The 17898-nt window shown below is 40.9% G+C and overlaps 1 protein-coding gene across 8 annotated transcripts in view; it reads right to left on the bottom strand.

Annotated features, from left to right (window-relative positions):
• LOC149239196 (uncharacterized) overlaps positions 1-17898 on the bottom strand; it is a 381661-nt gene that overhangs the window by 142997 nt on the left and 220766 nt on the right. Inside the window, exon 8 of one of the 8 annotated variants that reach the window (XM_089373342.1) lies at positions 3296-3449. The exons of the other annotated variants lie outside the window; for them this stretch is intronic. Coding sequence (XP_089229468.1) covers positions 3296-3449 — 154 coding nt within the window. The remainder of the gene's footprint in view (positions 1-3295; positions 3450-17898) is intronic. 8 annotated transcript variants of the gene reach the window in all.

The raw sequence follows: 17898 nt of genomic DNA, 5'->3' as shown, positions 1-17898 counted from the left end.
CTATAAGTTAGGGTTTGTAAAGTATTCACAATTCCAGCACATGATGGCATATAACAACACTAGAAGACAACCTATCAATGATGGATCAACAAAGGAACAAGGATATCAAAGAGGTAAACTAAGTTGAGGACAAAAGATATAGTTTTATGGCTGAAGAATGCATAAAACAATAATAAATACAGTGATGTCAGCTCTCTTTTAGGGTTTTATCATGTGAATAATGCTAGATTTTGTCTTTTTCAAGTTTGTTAAATGCAATCCCTTTGATAGTGAAATATCACAAATATTAAATTGCAGAAAAAATTAACCTAACCCTAGACCTAGTTGCCAAGAAAAGAGAATAATATAGAAATTAGGGTATGATTGACACCCATTAGACTAGTGCCTTGATCTAATTGGGAAATGGAGTCATTTAGGGCAAAATTTATGAAGAGGACCTTGATGAAGAGGGTGAGAAAATGGTCATTTCTACTTAGAAACCCTAGAAACTTCCTTAAATGAGAGATTTTAAATTCAAGAGATGCATATATTGAAGTTCTCTTGAAGGATTCAAAAAACAAATTTTATCTACCATGAAAAATTAAGATTCAAATGAAAAAAATTGTAATTTTCAATATGGCACAAAATGGAAGAATATAAACAATAAACTACACCATTCCATAAGAAACTCCTCAATCAATCCCAAAAAAGTCTCCCCATGCAAAATTTCCCTTCAAAGGGCAATTTTCTCCATAAAACCACATTACTTCTAAGGAAAAAGAGACCAATAGCTAGTGCAATGTTATGAATGATGATGATGAAAATGAAATGTGACTCCTCTCCATGTATATGAGGGTAACCAAGTCATTTTCTCATAATTATACAAGTAAATCCCTAAAAACGTTTACCAGACTATTCAACTATGTCAATGGTCACAAGTTGACCATGAGATGGCTCTTAAACATAATAAAATGCCAAAGATAGCCCACACATGTGGGAAAATGCTCTCCACCATGACATGATCTTCCAAGAATGATGAATAATGCATCAAGCAAGTGATGAAATGCTCCAAGATTGCTCCTCACCACATGAAAACCTAAAAATGCATGGGTACGTCTCCTAAAGGCACCTCCTCCAACATGATGTCATCCATAAAGATGCATATGTCACCCTTCCAAGGCATGTAGGAGTGACGTGGCACTATCCAGGGAAAGCGTCGACACCAAGGGAAAAAGTGCTAGCCCTCCCAAGTCATCACAGTGACATGCATCCTCATTTGGGCTCCAGAACATGACATTGTCCATCAAATAGGATCAAGGCTAGCTTGTGGGTGTCCTACGTTCATCTATGCACATCATTAAATAGTCCAATGCCAGAGCTCTCAAGCTCAACATTTCAGCATTTAGAGGTACATAAAGAGGTGTAGAAGCATGTAGAAGTTGCTCAAGTCATAATGCTCATATTTGAAGGGGCAACATTGGGGCCAGAAAGTCATATCTACTCTTAGAATGAAGTAATGTACACTATCGAATGCACTACAAAGGAGTCAAGCCATCCCTCAAGTGATCCCCGCTGCCGCTGCATGTGTGTAATGTCCCTATATATGAATGTCAATGGATTTTGGGACACTGTAATGTCCCTTAAATGCAAATACACCTATCTGTAATATCCCTAATGGAAAATTTAACAGTAGATATCAAAGATGAACTTGAACTGCAAAATAATCACAAATAAACACAACCAACAATTTGATGCACAAATAAACGCCAATAAAATCACTGAGATATTTTATTCATTCACTAGAAAGAGTACATCAACATGAAGGAATAGTGGAACCTGAGCTTGCCAAGCAAGCGGAGCAAAGCCCATAAAAAAATCTTTGCCCCAAATGATGAATAACCCTGGCAATGATGTAGATGACCCGGCAAAAAGACTGCTGCAAACCTACTACTGCAAAACTGCTCTCTCCAAAACTCCAATGAAGCACTGTGAGATTTCTTAGTGAAATCTCCTCAAGAGTGTTGGGTTTTTGTCCAAAACCCACTAGCAAACCCAAGGGTTTCTGTCTTGGGGCTATAGAAGTTGGGAGCTAGGTTCTCCAAACCTCATCAACAGAAAATATCAACAATCCAAGACTTCTTGTAATGGCCTCCTCATCCTCTTTTAATAGATTTGATGGACCCCTCTAGAACCTCCTATTTTATTATTATTTTAATCATTGAGCACATTTCCCTCTTTTTATTTCAATTAAAATATCTTTTTAATTTGGGAAAATGGTAAATTGGTCATCATGCCTCCTGGAACCACTAGAAATCACTTCTAACCATCCTATCTTGTAGATCTTCTCATTTCGGTTCCAACGAGCTATTACACTAAGGTGTTCCTTCAAATATTCCTTTCAGAATGCCACCTTATGTGTAATTAATTGAGTTAGGCACAATGCAATGGAACAAGAAGCAAGGAGTGCGGAATCAATCATGGTGATGGAATATGACAAGTGAACTCCTCCATGCCCCATAAAACATTTCCAAAAGCTCCCAGGCCTGTCGATGACGTAAACCTGCACCTGTGACCTATCTGCCTCCAACCCTGAAAGTCCACCCTAACCATGCCATGAGGAACACCAGAAAAAGGAACATCACACTATCTGACCAATTCTTCAGAATGTTGACTTATAAATTTCTTTAACAGTGAGATACTATTCCTTGACTTCTTGAGTGCAGAGACATCATTTCCGTTGGCCTAATTGTCTCCTTTAGTCTAGCAAGAGGGGTAATTTGCTAAGGGGGCTAAGGAGTTTGATATTATTATTATTAGTAAAAGTGGCATATAATTATCAATAAAAAGGGGCAAAAAGTCATGTAGAGAAAATAAGTGGCTCATCAATAAAATAATAATAAATAATAGAAAAGAAGATTTCTAAAAGGATGGAGAAGATTCAAAAAAGTCCTATAAAAAGGGAAGAGGAAGTCATTCCTCATCATTCTATCGTATGACTTCTTATTGTGATTGGATTGGAGCTCAAGTGAATTTCACCATTGAGAGTTTCAGGCGAGATTCTCGCACAAGTTTTGATGGACATCATTGCCACCCTAGCTAGTGCCCATCCAATTTCAGTGGACACCATTGCCACTCTAGTTGGAATTATATGAATTATTCAGATTTATGATTTTATCTTCTAATCTTGGTTGCAGGGAATTTTTAATGCCTTGAATTATAATTAAATTCGACAATTCCAAAAAAAAAACCTAAACTTTGCAATTTACTCGAACATTCAATTTAACCAAAATTTAACAATTTAAATGCAGAAAAATACCTAGATATCCATTTGAAGATGTTTCTGGACTATTGTTGCAACCGCTCCTGCTACCAAATTGATCGTTTCCTCCCAGCCTATCTAGGATCAACCTATTCGGTTCCCAAATCCAGAAGACTTTGTATTTGAGGTCTTCCAACCCCCGCGGCCAAAACTTCAAGAACAATTACTCAAATTATCAAGTTTTTTGTAATATTCCAAATTGAAAATTTACAACAAATAATAGAAACATGTACAAGGAACAAAAACCATAAATAGATACCGCACATGCATATCAAAACACTAAGAAAATAAAGCAGAACAACTGAGCCATTTTATTAATCTCAAGAATGATGAGTACAATGAGTAAGGAAAATGGAACCTAGGCTTGCTACTGCAAGCTATGCAAAACCCAGGTGAGACAACTTTGATCTGGAGGAAATACTGGCCCAAACTGGTACTGCGCACTACCTAGGAAATTACTGTTGCTACTGCTAGAATGGGACTGAAGATTCTGCTTTGAAGAATTCCTGGATCACCCTGAAATTGCAGCCACGGGCTCCACTCCTTATATCCAAAAATACCCAAAAAGGGTTTGGCCCAACTCCAAGCCAAAACTAAACCCACAAAGTGATGCAAATTTACCAGCTAATCAACAATATGCCTTGATATAAGAATGTGTAATATCCCCAATTTTGTGAGCATGGTTTACCCAATTTTGGTAATATTAATTAAAAGGGGCAACCAGTATTTTGGAGAAAGGTAGCAAGTATTATTTTATTGCAGTTTGGCAACAAATTATTATTTTATTAGAATGGTGGAAAATGGCCCCCACCAATAAAATAATATTAAAAGGAGTCTAGAAGGATGGAGAGAAAATATATAAGGAGGGTGGTCTCATTTTGTGGATCATCTTTTGACTATTACACTTAACACTTCATCTTCTCTTGGAGTTGTTTATCGCAAGGGTAGAGTGTTGTTTAGCATAGGAATTCCAGATGGGATTCCACCGCATCTTCGGAGGACTTCGAGTGCCTCCCTAGTTGGGAATTTGGAGAGTCCATGGTTGGGCTTTCATAGAGCTTCAATGGCAGCAATATTTCCATCTCTGTGTATTTTCCGAGCATAGAGGCAATTCGAGTTATTCATTGTGGTCCAGCATACAACGTGTTGGAGTCTAAGTTATTTGCAGGAGGATTTTCCTAGTTGGCGCCGAGAATTTTGTGGTGATTTTGCAGGGACAAAGAGCAACAAATCTATGGGACGAAATTCTCTTTATTTGGAAGTGCGTAGGGGTTTCTGGCTTAGCCTGCACAAGGGAAGAAGGGAGAAGAATTATGGAGAGATAAGGGTCAAATATTGGAGGTAAACCTCAAGGGAGAATTTAGCTAGTTGTAAATTTGGTCATAATTCCATAATATCAAAATGTGGGACGTTTTCTGGCCAAATATGTCGATTTGCACTTGTTGGGGGTCACTGTAGGTCGATGGATTTAGCCCAAACTCTTTCTGGGTTTTTGTGGGTTTCATGAGAGGAATCCGAGGTTAGTTTTTTAGAAATTTTTGGGCAGTATTTGTGGCAGAAATCAGTGTTCTTGTCAGTAGGCAACAACATAAATTATTGGAAAATGGCATAGTTCACTTTGGAACCATTTCCACCACTTGAGTCCGTGAGATTTTTTTTGGGTTATTTTGGGTTACTTGTGAGGAGGCTCCAATTGATTTCCTGGAATTTTCTTAGCAGTCTAGAGGGTCGAAACACCAATTCCATTCCAGCCAGCAGTAGTAGAATTTATTGGGCCAACGCAGAGACTTGGTGAGAGCAATTTCCAGCACTTGGGTAGCTCCATTTTCACCTGGTACTTGACTAACTTGTTGTAGCAAGCCCAAGTTTCCCTTTTTCATTTATTGTACCTTGTTTTCTCAATTAATAAAATGGCTCAGCTCTTGGTACAATTTCTAGTGCAATTTGTCAATATGTTGGTGTGTTAGTTTTATGATTACATGTTTATGCTTTATTTGTTGTTATCACTTAATATTTTCCACTAGGAATATTATAGTGGTATCAGAGCATGATCTTGGCCAAGCTGTGGGCCTTAAGCCAAATGATGACAAGACCTGAATAAAAAGCTAAGCAATCATGGGATCCAAGGAAAGGTTAAAATCAAGCAACATGGCAATAACCTTGAATGAGGTGGTTAGGATGCAACAAATGATGATTGATGTGGGCGAGCAGCGGATTCATACCACAATTGGCAATCAAGACCATTCTCAATTATACAACAAATCCACTAGGCCCAAATTATGGATAATGCATTAAGATGGCAAGACATGATTGCAACTGATGTGGAGTTATTGTCAGGAAATTGGAGGGCATACCAGTCATTCGGACATGACATTCAGGCGCCCCTCTCCTTTTGGGACTTTTGTGAATTAAGAGACATGCAAAAATCAGTGGATATTCAGTGGAATTATGCAGGGATGATGAGGAGGATCAAGGCAAAGGATGAAAAAGTAGTTGAATGGGGCATGGTTGGCAAGGAGATAGTTGAGCATACACCTGTTGATGAGATGTCAAGAGTTGATGAGGTACCTAGTGTTGTGATCAAGTTTTTAGGTGATAGCAGCGCACCACAGGTTGATGAGGTGCTAAGAGACATCTCCACTGTTGATGAGGAGCCAATAGGTATAGGGGCATCCATATTTATGATAGAGTTGTTGATTTGGGTAGCATCAGATGTGCTCTAGCCATGAAAATTGGTGGAGAGGCTAAAGCACATGAGATCTCCAGGACCCATAAATGGTTTGGACAGATTGTACCCAGTTTGGGAGATATTAAAATAATTAATATTTTTAATGGAGTTCCTAAGTCTAAACTTAGGAAAAATAAAATATTAATGGGTATTAATAAAAAATTGGGTTAGAAGGTTCCAAATGTCATGGATCAAGCCAAATCTAATCTTAGTCATTGAATAAAGATTTAATCTCAGCTGTCGAATGACCAATGAGAAAAGTATAAGAAGAGGCTTGAGGGTCAGCTGGAGAACACACTAGAGTGATCAGTCATTCATTTTGCTAGAGCGGGGTTGCTAAGAAAAGTTGAATTAGTGATCAGTAGTGAGGGGTAGTGAGTACGAGGTAAAGACGCAGAGAGGCAGAGACAATACTGAGAGACCAGCGCAGAAGCAGAGAGAGCGAGAGCAGCAACCAGTACAGGTTACGCAGAGCCTAGAAGAGACAATGCAGAGGCCAGAGGGACTGCGTCATCCACGCAGAGGTTGTTGGAGTGACGCAGAGGGTCCTGGGGTTGACGCAGGTCAGCAGGAGGCTGACGCACAAACTAGAAGGGCCAGTGCTAAAGCTTCAGTTGTGCTAGAGAGGGTTTCGTGGGACATGTTTTCTAAATACCTGTTTCCGGATATAGAGGTATTGTTGCCGTGTATTTTTCTCTGTCGGGTGAGCTGGTTAGGCACCCAGTTGTACTCAAATACACTGCATAATAAAATAACCCTCTGAATAGTTGCACCGGTTTTCCCACATTGGGTTTTTCCAGGGAAATGTCCAAAAATAACGGTGTCACTTGTGTGCTTGTTTTCTTTCAGTTGATGATCTATAGTTGTGACTGTATTGTGTTTATTTTGGTATTTAAATGTATTAAATAACTTGTTCGAATTTAAACAAGTAGAAGAAATAAACCAGTAGAATATAGATTAATTTTCTAACGGATAGACTTAGAAAATTCAACAAGAGTTGCCAGACGACAGTCACCTACAACTAACTGGTGAGGATGTTTTATATGATGGGTTGTCGATGGAAGAGCAGTTGGAGGCTCAAGTTGAGGTCGTGACGAAGGAGGATGAGCGGTCATCCTTGGGGCTAGGCATTGACGAGGGGCAACGCGGAGAGCACACATTGGGATTTCAGCACAGTTCGCTTCAGAGGCACGTCGACGAGGTCCACAACATTATTATCTCACCCTTATGCATTGGATGGAGAGAGGCGGAGTTGTCTACATAGATCATAGGGGATGTCCAGGTCAGTAAGGGCCAGTGGCTTGAGTTAAGTATGGCACAGCATCAGCATGAAGGGATTGTTCCATACACAAGAGAATGTACCTTTGATCCTTCCTTTGGGATTGGATGGCGAGAGGAACTGAGTTGGTACTCGATGGAGCAGATTAGGAAGTTGGGTACATCCATGACCATATTTCAGCAGAGGTTGTGGATTACTAGGGGAGTACAAGGGCCAGATTGCTGTTGGGATCAAGGTGAGATTTCCCATCACAACATGGGCTTGGTTAGTGATGGTATTCGCAGTGCGATGGATCTGGTGACCGAGCGCCAACACACTTTCAGCTCTACATCAGCACTAGTGTCGGGTTGGATTGACAAGGGGCCAGGTAGACTCCGTGGGTTGTCCGAGGGCATTGGGTATACATGGGATTGTAGGATGATCAACATACTCTAGCAGGGGCTGCTCGGATGAGGTGCCATCAGCAAGCCATCAATCAAGGCATTATATGGAGACAATGCTCTCTTGTTGGCATATTGGATGCAAGAGCTACCGAGGCTAGGCACATTAGTATCATTTCTGTTAGCATGTAGAGTTGATTTGTGGTAGCATCGGATGTGCTCTAGCCATGAAAATTGGTGGAGAGGCTAAAGCACATGAGATCTCCAAGACCCAGAAATGGTTTGGGGAAATTCCACCCAGTTAGAGAGATATTAAAATAATTAATATTTTTAATGGGGTTCCTAAGTCTAAACTTAGGAAAATTAAAATGTTAATGTGTATTAATATAAAATTGGGTGAGAATGTTCTAAATGACATGGATCAAGCCAAATATAATCTTAGCCATTGATTAGAGACTTAATCTCGGCCGTTGAAGACTCAACAAGAAAAGTATAGGAGGAGGTTTGAAGGTCAGTTGGAGATACACCAAGATTGATAAGTCAGTTCAATTTTTTTGAGCAAGGTTTGCTGAGAAAATTCAAACAAGTGATCTGAGTTGCAGCGAGGGGCAGTGAGTACATAGCAGACAGGCAGACATAGTGCCTGAGGGTCAGCACAGTGACCAAAGAGGCTGGCGCAGAGACAACAAAAGCTACGCAGATGGAGAATGAGCCACGCAGAGGGAGCTAGAGACTACGCATAGGCTGAGGGGCCTGTGTGGGTGATGCAGAAGGCTAGAGAACTGACGCAGAGAGGCAGAACGCTGACGCAAATGGTTCTAGAGTGACACTGAAGCTAGCAGGGCTGATGCAGAGCCTTGGAGAAGTGCCAGAAGGATTTTCGTGGGACAAACTTGTTGAATATCTGCTTCCGAGAAGAGGTATTATTGTCGTGTAAAAATCTTTGTTGGGTGAGCCAGTTCGACACCCTAGTTGTACTCAAGAAAGTTGCTTAATAACAAAACCTTCTGAATTGTTGCACCGGTTTTCCCGCATTGGGTTTTTCCAAGGATGATTGTCCAAAAATAACATTGTCCCTTGGGTGTTTGTCTAGTATTTCAGTTGTTGATCTGTATATGAGTTAGGGTTGCATTTGTGTTTATTTTCGATATTTATATGTATAAATAACTTGTTAAATAAATAAACAAGTAGGAGAAATAAACCAGATAATGCAATAAGATTTCTACCGTGTCAGACTTAGAAATTCCAACATGGTATCGAAGGATTGAAGATCACGAGAGGACTGAAGGCACCAACATAATCAAAAGTATTTGCAGCGATAGCAGTTGTCCCGAGAGACAGAGTTGCTCCTAAGAATAAAGCAGCAAAGAAGGAGTGACGTAGAGGGCCTGTGTCGAGCCAAAGAGAGGGCCAACGTAAAGGCAGAGAGAGGCAAAAGAGGCTCAAGAAGAGTCACGTCATCCTACTCAGTCAGGTAGGCTTGACGCAATTGGCCAGAAGAGCGATTCAACCTTTGTCAGGATTGCGCAGAGCTGGAAGGCTCAGTTTCTTCAGTTGCTGGGGCATAGGGAGCTATGGGCAGATTGTGGATTAGGAAGCTGGTGGGATGTTGTTGTTGTCGAAGCAGAACAATACCTAATGGGACAAAACCAAGGTAGAGGGAGTCGATGCCTTGACGGATTTCTAGCCAAGAAATCTAGATCCAAGTTAGAGTTGCAAAGAGGATCGGAGAGGAGTGGATCGATAGTTGGCGAGAAGATTTCCAGCAGGGAAATCGAGACTCAGAGGGAGTCTAGGAGAGAACTTCCAGGAGGGAAGTCAAGACTCAGAGGGAGTCCAGAAAAGGAGCAAAGATGGCAATGAACAGACTGAGGGATCAGGACAGGTTGGACGAGGCCTCCAACTTTGTCATCTGGAAGGCCAAGATCCTGTCTGTTCTGGATAGACATCGCATCAAGGGCTTCGCCTTGAGAACTGTGGCTATCCTAGTCGACCCAGTTGATAATGAAAGGTATGAGGATGCAATGGCGAAGGCAAAGTGCATAATCCTTGATGGGGTCAAGGATCATGTAGTACCGCATATTGTCGAGAAGAACACGGCAAAGGAGATGTGGGATACCTTGACGACATTATATCAGGGCACTTCCGTGCAGAGGAAGATGTTGTTGGAGAATCAGCTGTGGTCGTATCAGATGCAGAAGGGGGAGCAGATAGATCTATACCTCAGCAGGTTGCAAGAGATTCGGGACCAACTTACTTCCATAGGGGCCACCCCAGATGAGGAGTTCATGGTGAGAACTGCTCTTAATGCAGTCTCAGAGGATCGGGAGACATTTGTCCAAAGCATTTTGGGTAGAGCTGATCTTCCATGATGGAAAGAGATGTGGGCAGCTCTTCACCAAGAAGAGATCAGACGGCTGACCAACGCAGGAAGTAGCAACAAAGGATGTCTAATCAAGAAAGAGGAGGATGCGGCTCTGGCATCTGCGAGACAATAGGGGAAGAGGAAAAAGGACATCTCCAAGGTGAAGTGCTTCCATTGTGGGGAGTTGGGTCATTATGCAATCCAATGTTCCAGGAAGAAGAATAAGGGAGAGACTTCGAACTCCAAGGCAGCTCCGGCTATGGTGGAGAAAGAAGTTGAGACAAATGATGACTATGCCATGAGTGCTCATGCACCTCTAGAGAAGAGGTGGGGAGACATCGAGCTATAGTCCAGAGGACTACAAAAGATGAGGGGCACGATCCTTGAGGTACCCAAACTCTTGGATAATATCTGGCTATGGGAGCCCCGAATGACAGTAGCAAGATGACGGATGTCGGTAGAAGCAATATGCGATGGAGAGACAAGGCAGTGCTAGAGTGTTGGGGTCTGTTGCAGCGCAGTGGGGGTTGCAGCAGTGCGAGAGGCACAAAGGTGTTTGCAGCAGTGCGAGATGCACAGTGGAGGTTGCAGCAGTGCGAGCAGCACAAAAGTGTTTGCAGCAGCGTAGAGGCAGCAGAGGGAGCACAGGATAGCAACAGAAGTAGCTTCAACATTAGGAGGCTTCTGGACTGACAAGGATGTCATGACTTGGGTAGATCAGTTACTTACTTGTTAGGAAACCATCTCACAAAAAGATAGAAAAGATAAATCAACGCCTTAGAAATAAGCCTCTTCGAGGGGGCAACCTCCTTTACATTACACAAATGAACAATTCTTAGATGATACAAATGACAAGACCTCCTTTCTATATATAGGAGTCTATGGGGTCATAATATAATCAAAGCCGATATAACAATAATAATGTAAGGGCACAATAATAACAATAGTGGGCTTCTATGGGGCATAACAATAACAATATGGGGACTACATGGGCACAACAATATAATAAGGGGGTTGTACTAATAACAATAAGGGGTTACACTAGTAGTATAGGGACCTAACATGCCCCTCCTTCAAAAAGTGTTGTCCTCAACGCTTGAGTAGTTCTTGATGCTTCTGTATAAATTCTTGTCCTCCCATGTGGAATCCTCAACGGGTAAGTTCTTCCACTTGATGAGATACTCTGAAATTGATCTATTTCGTAGCTGTTGATTTCTCGATTCTGTGACTGCTTCAGGTTCCAATATGATTTTTCCTTCCTTATCAAGTTCTCACAATATAGTTTGAACTGGGATCTTCTGCAACTTTTGAATGAGTTCCCACTCCTTTGGGCATATGGATATCTGTAAGGCCTAATGTTTGGAGGAACTCTTCTTGGAATCAAATGAATAGCATGATCATGTTCACGAATAGGTGGGAGCCTTTGGGAGTCTCAAATACCTTGGAATGATTGTACAAAACGTTTTGGAGATGTGGAGAAATACATGATTTCGATGTGGGATCCTCTAGTGAACATAATTGTGCAATTACACCCCATTTTTCTTTATTTAGAAGCTTTGTCATGCTGTTAGAGTTGATTATCTTTCCAGGTTTCCCTTCGATACCTCTCAATTCAACTTCCTTTCCTTCCCAAAAAAAATTTCAAGAAAAGTTCTTGAAAATTAAAAGCTATCGTACCCAAAGATTGTAGTCATTTGACTCCTAGTAAAACATCAGCACCATCCATTGGAATGGAAAGCATTGGGCTATTCAATATATATTCTCCCATGGATAGCTTGATATTATGGCACTTTCCAGAGCAATTTATGGTTCCTCCACTTGCAACCATCACTTGACACTCCAGTGCTAGATATAGGAAGAAATTCAATTCCTTGGCTATCTTACAATCAATAAAATTATGAGTACTGCCCGAATCAATCAACACTCTTACCTTTTTCTTCTTGATATGTCCTATCTTGATAGTTTGAGGTGTGGTAATTTCTTCCAATGCATTACAAGATATGGTTGGATTGATTTCTTGAGACTCGATGTGATCTTTCAATTCTTGAACATTTTTCTTCTTGATATGTCCTTCTATATTGATAGTTTGAGGAGTGGTAATTTCGTCCAATGCATTACAAGATATGGTCGGATTCATTTCTTCTTTCTCAATGTGATCGTTCACTTCTTGAACCTTTTTCTTCTTGATATGTCCTTCTATCTTGACAATTTTAGGAGTGGTAATTCTTTCCAATGCTTTACAAGATATGGTCAGATTCATTTCTTCTTTCTCTAGGGTTGGTTCTTGATGTATATACTCTTCTTTTAATTTTTCTTGATCATTTTCTTCCTCCTCTCCACAATCAATGTAAAATAATTTATTCTCAGCACACTTATGACCTTTAATGTATTTGTTATCACAATTGTAACAAAGCCCTTTTTCTTCCAATCGTTGTGGTGTAACCCTTGTAGGTTGTGGAAGGCTAGGAGAAACAACACTTCCATCTTTATAGGTGTGAGGGGTAGACTTCTTTGTTGCCATAATTTTGCTTTCCACTTTGTAACAAAACCCTTTTTCTCTTTTTTCTTCCAATTGTTGTGGTGTTGCTCTAAAGAAGATGTTGCTCTTTGTATCCTCATTATGTGCTATCATTTCCTCCGTGAAAATTGACCACGTAACAAGTTGTTTACGAGAACAAAGCCCTTTATACCATAAAAATTGATCCGGTTCTAAATATGAAGATGCAATACATACCTTTTGTAACAGTGGTACACCATGTAGATCAAAATATTGCTCCATCTATAGTATCCAATTTACTGGATCCTTTCCATCAAACTTCCTCATATCGTCTTTTCTTGATTTCAGGAGCTCGATCTTGAAATGATTGTAACTCTGTACTTTCAGATTTCAAAGTTTTGAAATTGTCTCCTGCAGTGGCCCTCTGAGTTCTCTTTCTAACCCTGCAAGTTTGATTAGAATTTGATTCTCCAAGAAAGAGTTATGCCCAATCTCCTAAGATGACCTGATTATATAATTTTTCAGTAGAGAGAACTTGTACGACGTGCCACATGTCACTATTTCGACCTTCGGATCTGAAAACTATGCACAGAAAACCACATTTCGTCCTCTTTCTGTAACTTCTTACGAAATTTTAATTTGTTGCTCAGAGATAAAGTTACGACGATTTTCCCAAGGTCACCTGTTTAGGATGTAATTTGAGAGTCTGCAAAAACCTTAACTTCCTCAGATCATATATTTGAAAATATAGTGAGACAAGATCTGAAATTTGGACACAAGATTCAGAACTATTTCTTCTCAAATGGGTTTTTTCTTTAGCTTCTGAAACTTCATAGCGAAAAGGTTATAGCACACATACCACGATAACCTGTTTTAGATGAAATTTTGAGCTTGCAAAAACCCTAACTTCCTCATATCATATCTCCGAAAATATAGCGAGACAAGATCTGAAATTCGGATGCGTGATTCAGCAAGATTTCTTCTCAAATGGGTTCTTTTTTTCGCTTCTGAAACGTTACAGAAAAAAAAGTTATAGCGAAAATACCACGATGACCTGTTTGGAGCAGCGAAACCATAGAATCCAAAACTTTGATACCAAATGTTATGAAACCAGCTCACAAAAAGATAGAAAAGACAGATCAATGCCTTAGAAATAAGCCTCTTCGAGGGGGAAACCTCCTTTATGTTACACAAATGAACAATTCTTAGATGATACAAATGACAAGACCTCCTTTCTATATATAGGAGTCTAAGGGGTCATAATATAATCAAAGCCGACATAAGAAATAAGCCTCTTCAAGGGGGAAACCTCCTTTACGTTACACAAATGAACAATTCATAGATGATACAAATAACAAGACCTCCTTTCTATACATAGGAGTTTAATGGGTCATAATATAATCAGAGCCGACATAACAATAATAATGTAACGGCACAATAATAACAATAGTGGGCTTCTATGGGGCATAATAATAACAATATGGGGACTACATGGGCACAACAATATAATAAGGAGGTTGTACTAATAACAATAAGGGGTTACAGTAGTAGTATAGGGACCTATCATTACTTCTCTGTAACTGAGATGCAGCGCAACAGTTAGTAGTGGCAGTGCTATGGGTAGCATGATGCAGAATTTGAGAGAGTTGTAGTGCAGATGCAGTGTTGGGAGGAAGGACCAGCAGTAGCACGAATGCAGAGGGAGCTACAACACAGATGTAGCAGTGGCAGTGGCAGAGCCATGGGCAGCAGTACAAGAAGCAGCAGTGCAATGGATGTAGGGGCAGCAGGCCCAGCATCAGCATAGGTACCTGTGCGGAAGGATTAGTGTGATGTTCAGTGGTGGAGCATTACTAGCGCACATTCCTCGCTAAGAAAGAGTGTTGATTTGTAGTAGCATAGGATGTGCTCTAGCCATGAAAATTAGTAGAGAGGCTAAAACGCATGAGATATCCAAGACCCAAAAATTGTTTGGGGAAGTTACACCCGGTTAGAGAGATATTAAAATAATTAATATTTTTAATGGGGTTCCTAAGTCTAAACTTAGAAAAATTAAAATATTAATGGTTATTAATATAAAACTGGGTGAGAATGTTCTAAATGACATGGACCAAGCCAAATCTAATCTTAGTCTTTGATTAGAGACTTAATCTCGGTCGTTGAAGAGTCGACAAAAAAAATATAAGAGGAGGCTTGAGGGTCGGTTGGAGATACACCAAGATTGATCAGTCAGTTTGATTTTCTGGAGCAGGGTTTGCTGAAAAAATTCGAACAAGCGATCTAAGTTGCAGCGAGGGGCAATGAGTATATAGCAGATAGGCAGAGATAGTGCCTGAGGGTCAGTGCAGTGACCAGAGAGGCTAACGCAGAGGCAACCAAAGCCACGCAAAGGCAGAAGGAGCCACGTAGAGGCAGCTAGAGACTACACAAACGCTGACGAGCCTACATGGGTGACGCAGAAGGCCAAAGAGCTGACATAGAGAGGCAGAAGGTTGACACAGATGATTCTAGATTGATGCTGAGGCTAGCAGGGCTTACGCAGAGCCTTGGAGAAGCACCAGAAGGATTTTCGTGGGATAGACTTGCTGAATATCTGTTTTCGAGAGGAGGTATTATTGTCGTGTAAAAATCTCTATTGGGTGAGCCAGTTCGGCACCCTAGTTGTACTCAAGAAAACTGCTTAATAATAAAACCCTCAGAACTGTTGCACTAGTTTTCCCGCATTGGTTTTTTCCAGGGACGATTGTCCAAAAATAACAATGTCCCTTGTGTGTTTGTCTAGTATTTTAGTTGCTGATTTGTATATGAGTTAGGCCTGCATTTGTGTTTATTTTCGATATTTATATATATAAATAACTTGTTAAAGGAATAAAAAAGTAGGATAAATAAACCAGATAATGCAGTAGGATTTCCAACGTGTCAGACTTAGAAATTCCAACATGTAGTGGATTCACTAGTAGACTAGAGGATGCATGGATGCATGTGGATGGCCGAGGATGTAGGGTGGTGCAGAAGTTAGCGTAGGTGTTCGGTGGTGCGCAAAGTCGTGCCATAGAGTCCAGTGTTCTATAGAGGAGCACAGTGGTGCATGGAGGAGTGTCGTGTTGTGTGGGCTTGCACTGTGGAGTAGGAGGAGGAATTCACACCACCTCGATGTCTCGCATAGAGTGACAGCTACTTCGTCACAGGAGGGATACCAGATGATTCAGGATGATATGGTAGTTGGTAATGGTGTCCAGCGGTGCACATAGGTGTGCAACTGGGTGCATTCGTGTGCCAAGGGGCACGGAGATACATATTCTTATGCAGAGGAGTGTTGATTTATGTAGCATTGCATGTGCTCTTGCCTCGAGATTTTGCAGAGAGGCTAAGACACATGCATTTTCAATACCCAGAAATCATTTGGGAAAATTCCACCTAGAGATGGTTTAATTAAAATAACTAACTTTTTTAAATGATTCCCTAATTCTAAACTTAGGAAATCTGGTTAATTAAATCAGGTGTGAATCTTCTAGAAGAAGATGAGAATCAACTCTCAGTTAATTTTAGCTGTTGATTATGTTTAAATCTTGGTCGTTGGAGCTCCAATGAGAGATTATAAGGAGTTCGATGGGCACTTGGAGAACATATTGAATGCGAGATCAGAGATTGAATTTCTCAAGAGTAGCAGCGTTGAGTTGCTAGAGTGAGATCGATTGATCTTCTTGTAGTGAGGGGCAGGGATAGTAGTACGGAGGAGAGTTTTCCAGATCCGAAGAGTGCAAAGAAGAGAAGGCTTAGAGAAGCTCAAACAGGCAAAGCAGTGCCACGAAGAGGCAACACAGAGCTTTAGAGGGAGTTCGAAATCCAGCTAGGAGAGTCGAGATCCAATGCCAGAAGGCGGGGTGTGAGACCACAGGGCCAGAAGGTCGAATTTCAAAACAGCAAGAGATTAGTAAAGGAGGTGATGCAGAGCCCAGCCAGTGTGATGCAGATCTGTGTATGATTGACGTAGACGCTACACAAAGGAAACGTGGGGCCATCCAGCCAACCCCTGATCAGTGTAGGATCTCCCAAATCAGTGTGAGATTTTTCTCACTAAATCTTTGCCACTTTTTCTCTTTATCGGATAGCTAGTTTGGGCATCCAACGATTTCTACTCAAAAACTACTGCATAATAATAAAACCCTCAATTGTTGCACTGGTTTTCCCACAATAGGTTTTCCTGGGGACATTGTCCAAAAACAATTGTGTAGATGTGTGTGTTTTTATCTCTCCTATGGAGTATTTAGTGTTAGAAAATTATATATTACGGAGCAATGGAACACATAAAATATTGCAGAAATATAAACACAGAAAACACATAAAACAAGAGAGACACAGATATACGTGGTTCACCCAGTTTGGGCTACGTCCACCCCGAACAGCCAGTCCTTCCTTTCTATTATCCAGCAAAATGAAGAGACACAACCTACAGCAGATCCGCTGTAATATCCTTTGTTTTCTCTCACAGTCTCACCTCTCTGCTTCTCGCTCACACCGAATACACATCTATTACACAGCCTCAAATACAATACCCTCATACAAAGAGAGGGGTTGCCTTCTAGGGCAAAAAACCCTAAACTAAACATAAGTTCTACCGTCAGATAATCCGCCTAATGAACGGCCCAGATTGACTAGAAATTACTATACTTTTACAAGGCAATTTTACAGCTGTTTTTAGCTTCGGGGGCGCTGCCCCCGAAACCCCCTACCAAGGGGGGCTCCCCCCCCTAGACCCCCCCTGCAGCGAATATTTTACGGGCGGCAACGCCGCCCCCATTTCGAACTGGGGTCCAATGTGGCGATACCTTTGAATATAGAAGATAATAAGGCTCCACACCCAACAATCTCCCACTTGGAGACTGATTCTAGCAACTCCACCGCTGCTCCATTTACTGGACAATGACTCCTCTTTAGACCTAACTGTTTCTCATCTTCATTGTCATCCTTGAAGACCAATTGAAACTGAGCATATTCTCAGTTTCTCCCTAGTTACAACTTTTGTTAGCATATCTGCAGGATTCTGGCTAGTGTGTATCTTTTCTAGCTTCAACTGTCCATCTTCCAACACTGATCGTATGAAATGGTACTTGAGCTGTATGTGTTTAGTCCTGGAATGAAATGCTGAGTTCTTTGCAAGATGAATGGCACTTTGGCTATCACTGTATAACGTGCCCTTATCATGCTCCTTACCCAATTCACCCACAAGCCTTTGTAACCAAATCATTTCTTTACTAGCCTCTGTAGCAGCGACATACTCTGCTTCTGTTGTTGAAAGTGCAACAACACTTTGGATTTTTGAAACCCAACTCACAGTTGTTCCTCCAACA

This window comes from Pinus tabuliformis, chromosome 8, assembly GCF_031772625.1.
Source record: "Pinus tabuliformis cultivar Carrire ecotype Pingquan chromosome 8, CPIR1, whole genome shotgun sequence".
NCBI classification, from domain to species: domain Eukaryota; kingdom Viridiplantae; phylum Streptophyta; class Pinopsida; order Pinales; family Pinaceae; genus Pinus; species Pinus tabuliformis.
Note: the sequence above shows the minus strand (reverse complement) of the source record. Positions and strands in the feature narration are given on the sequence as shown.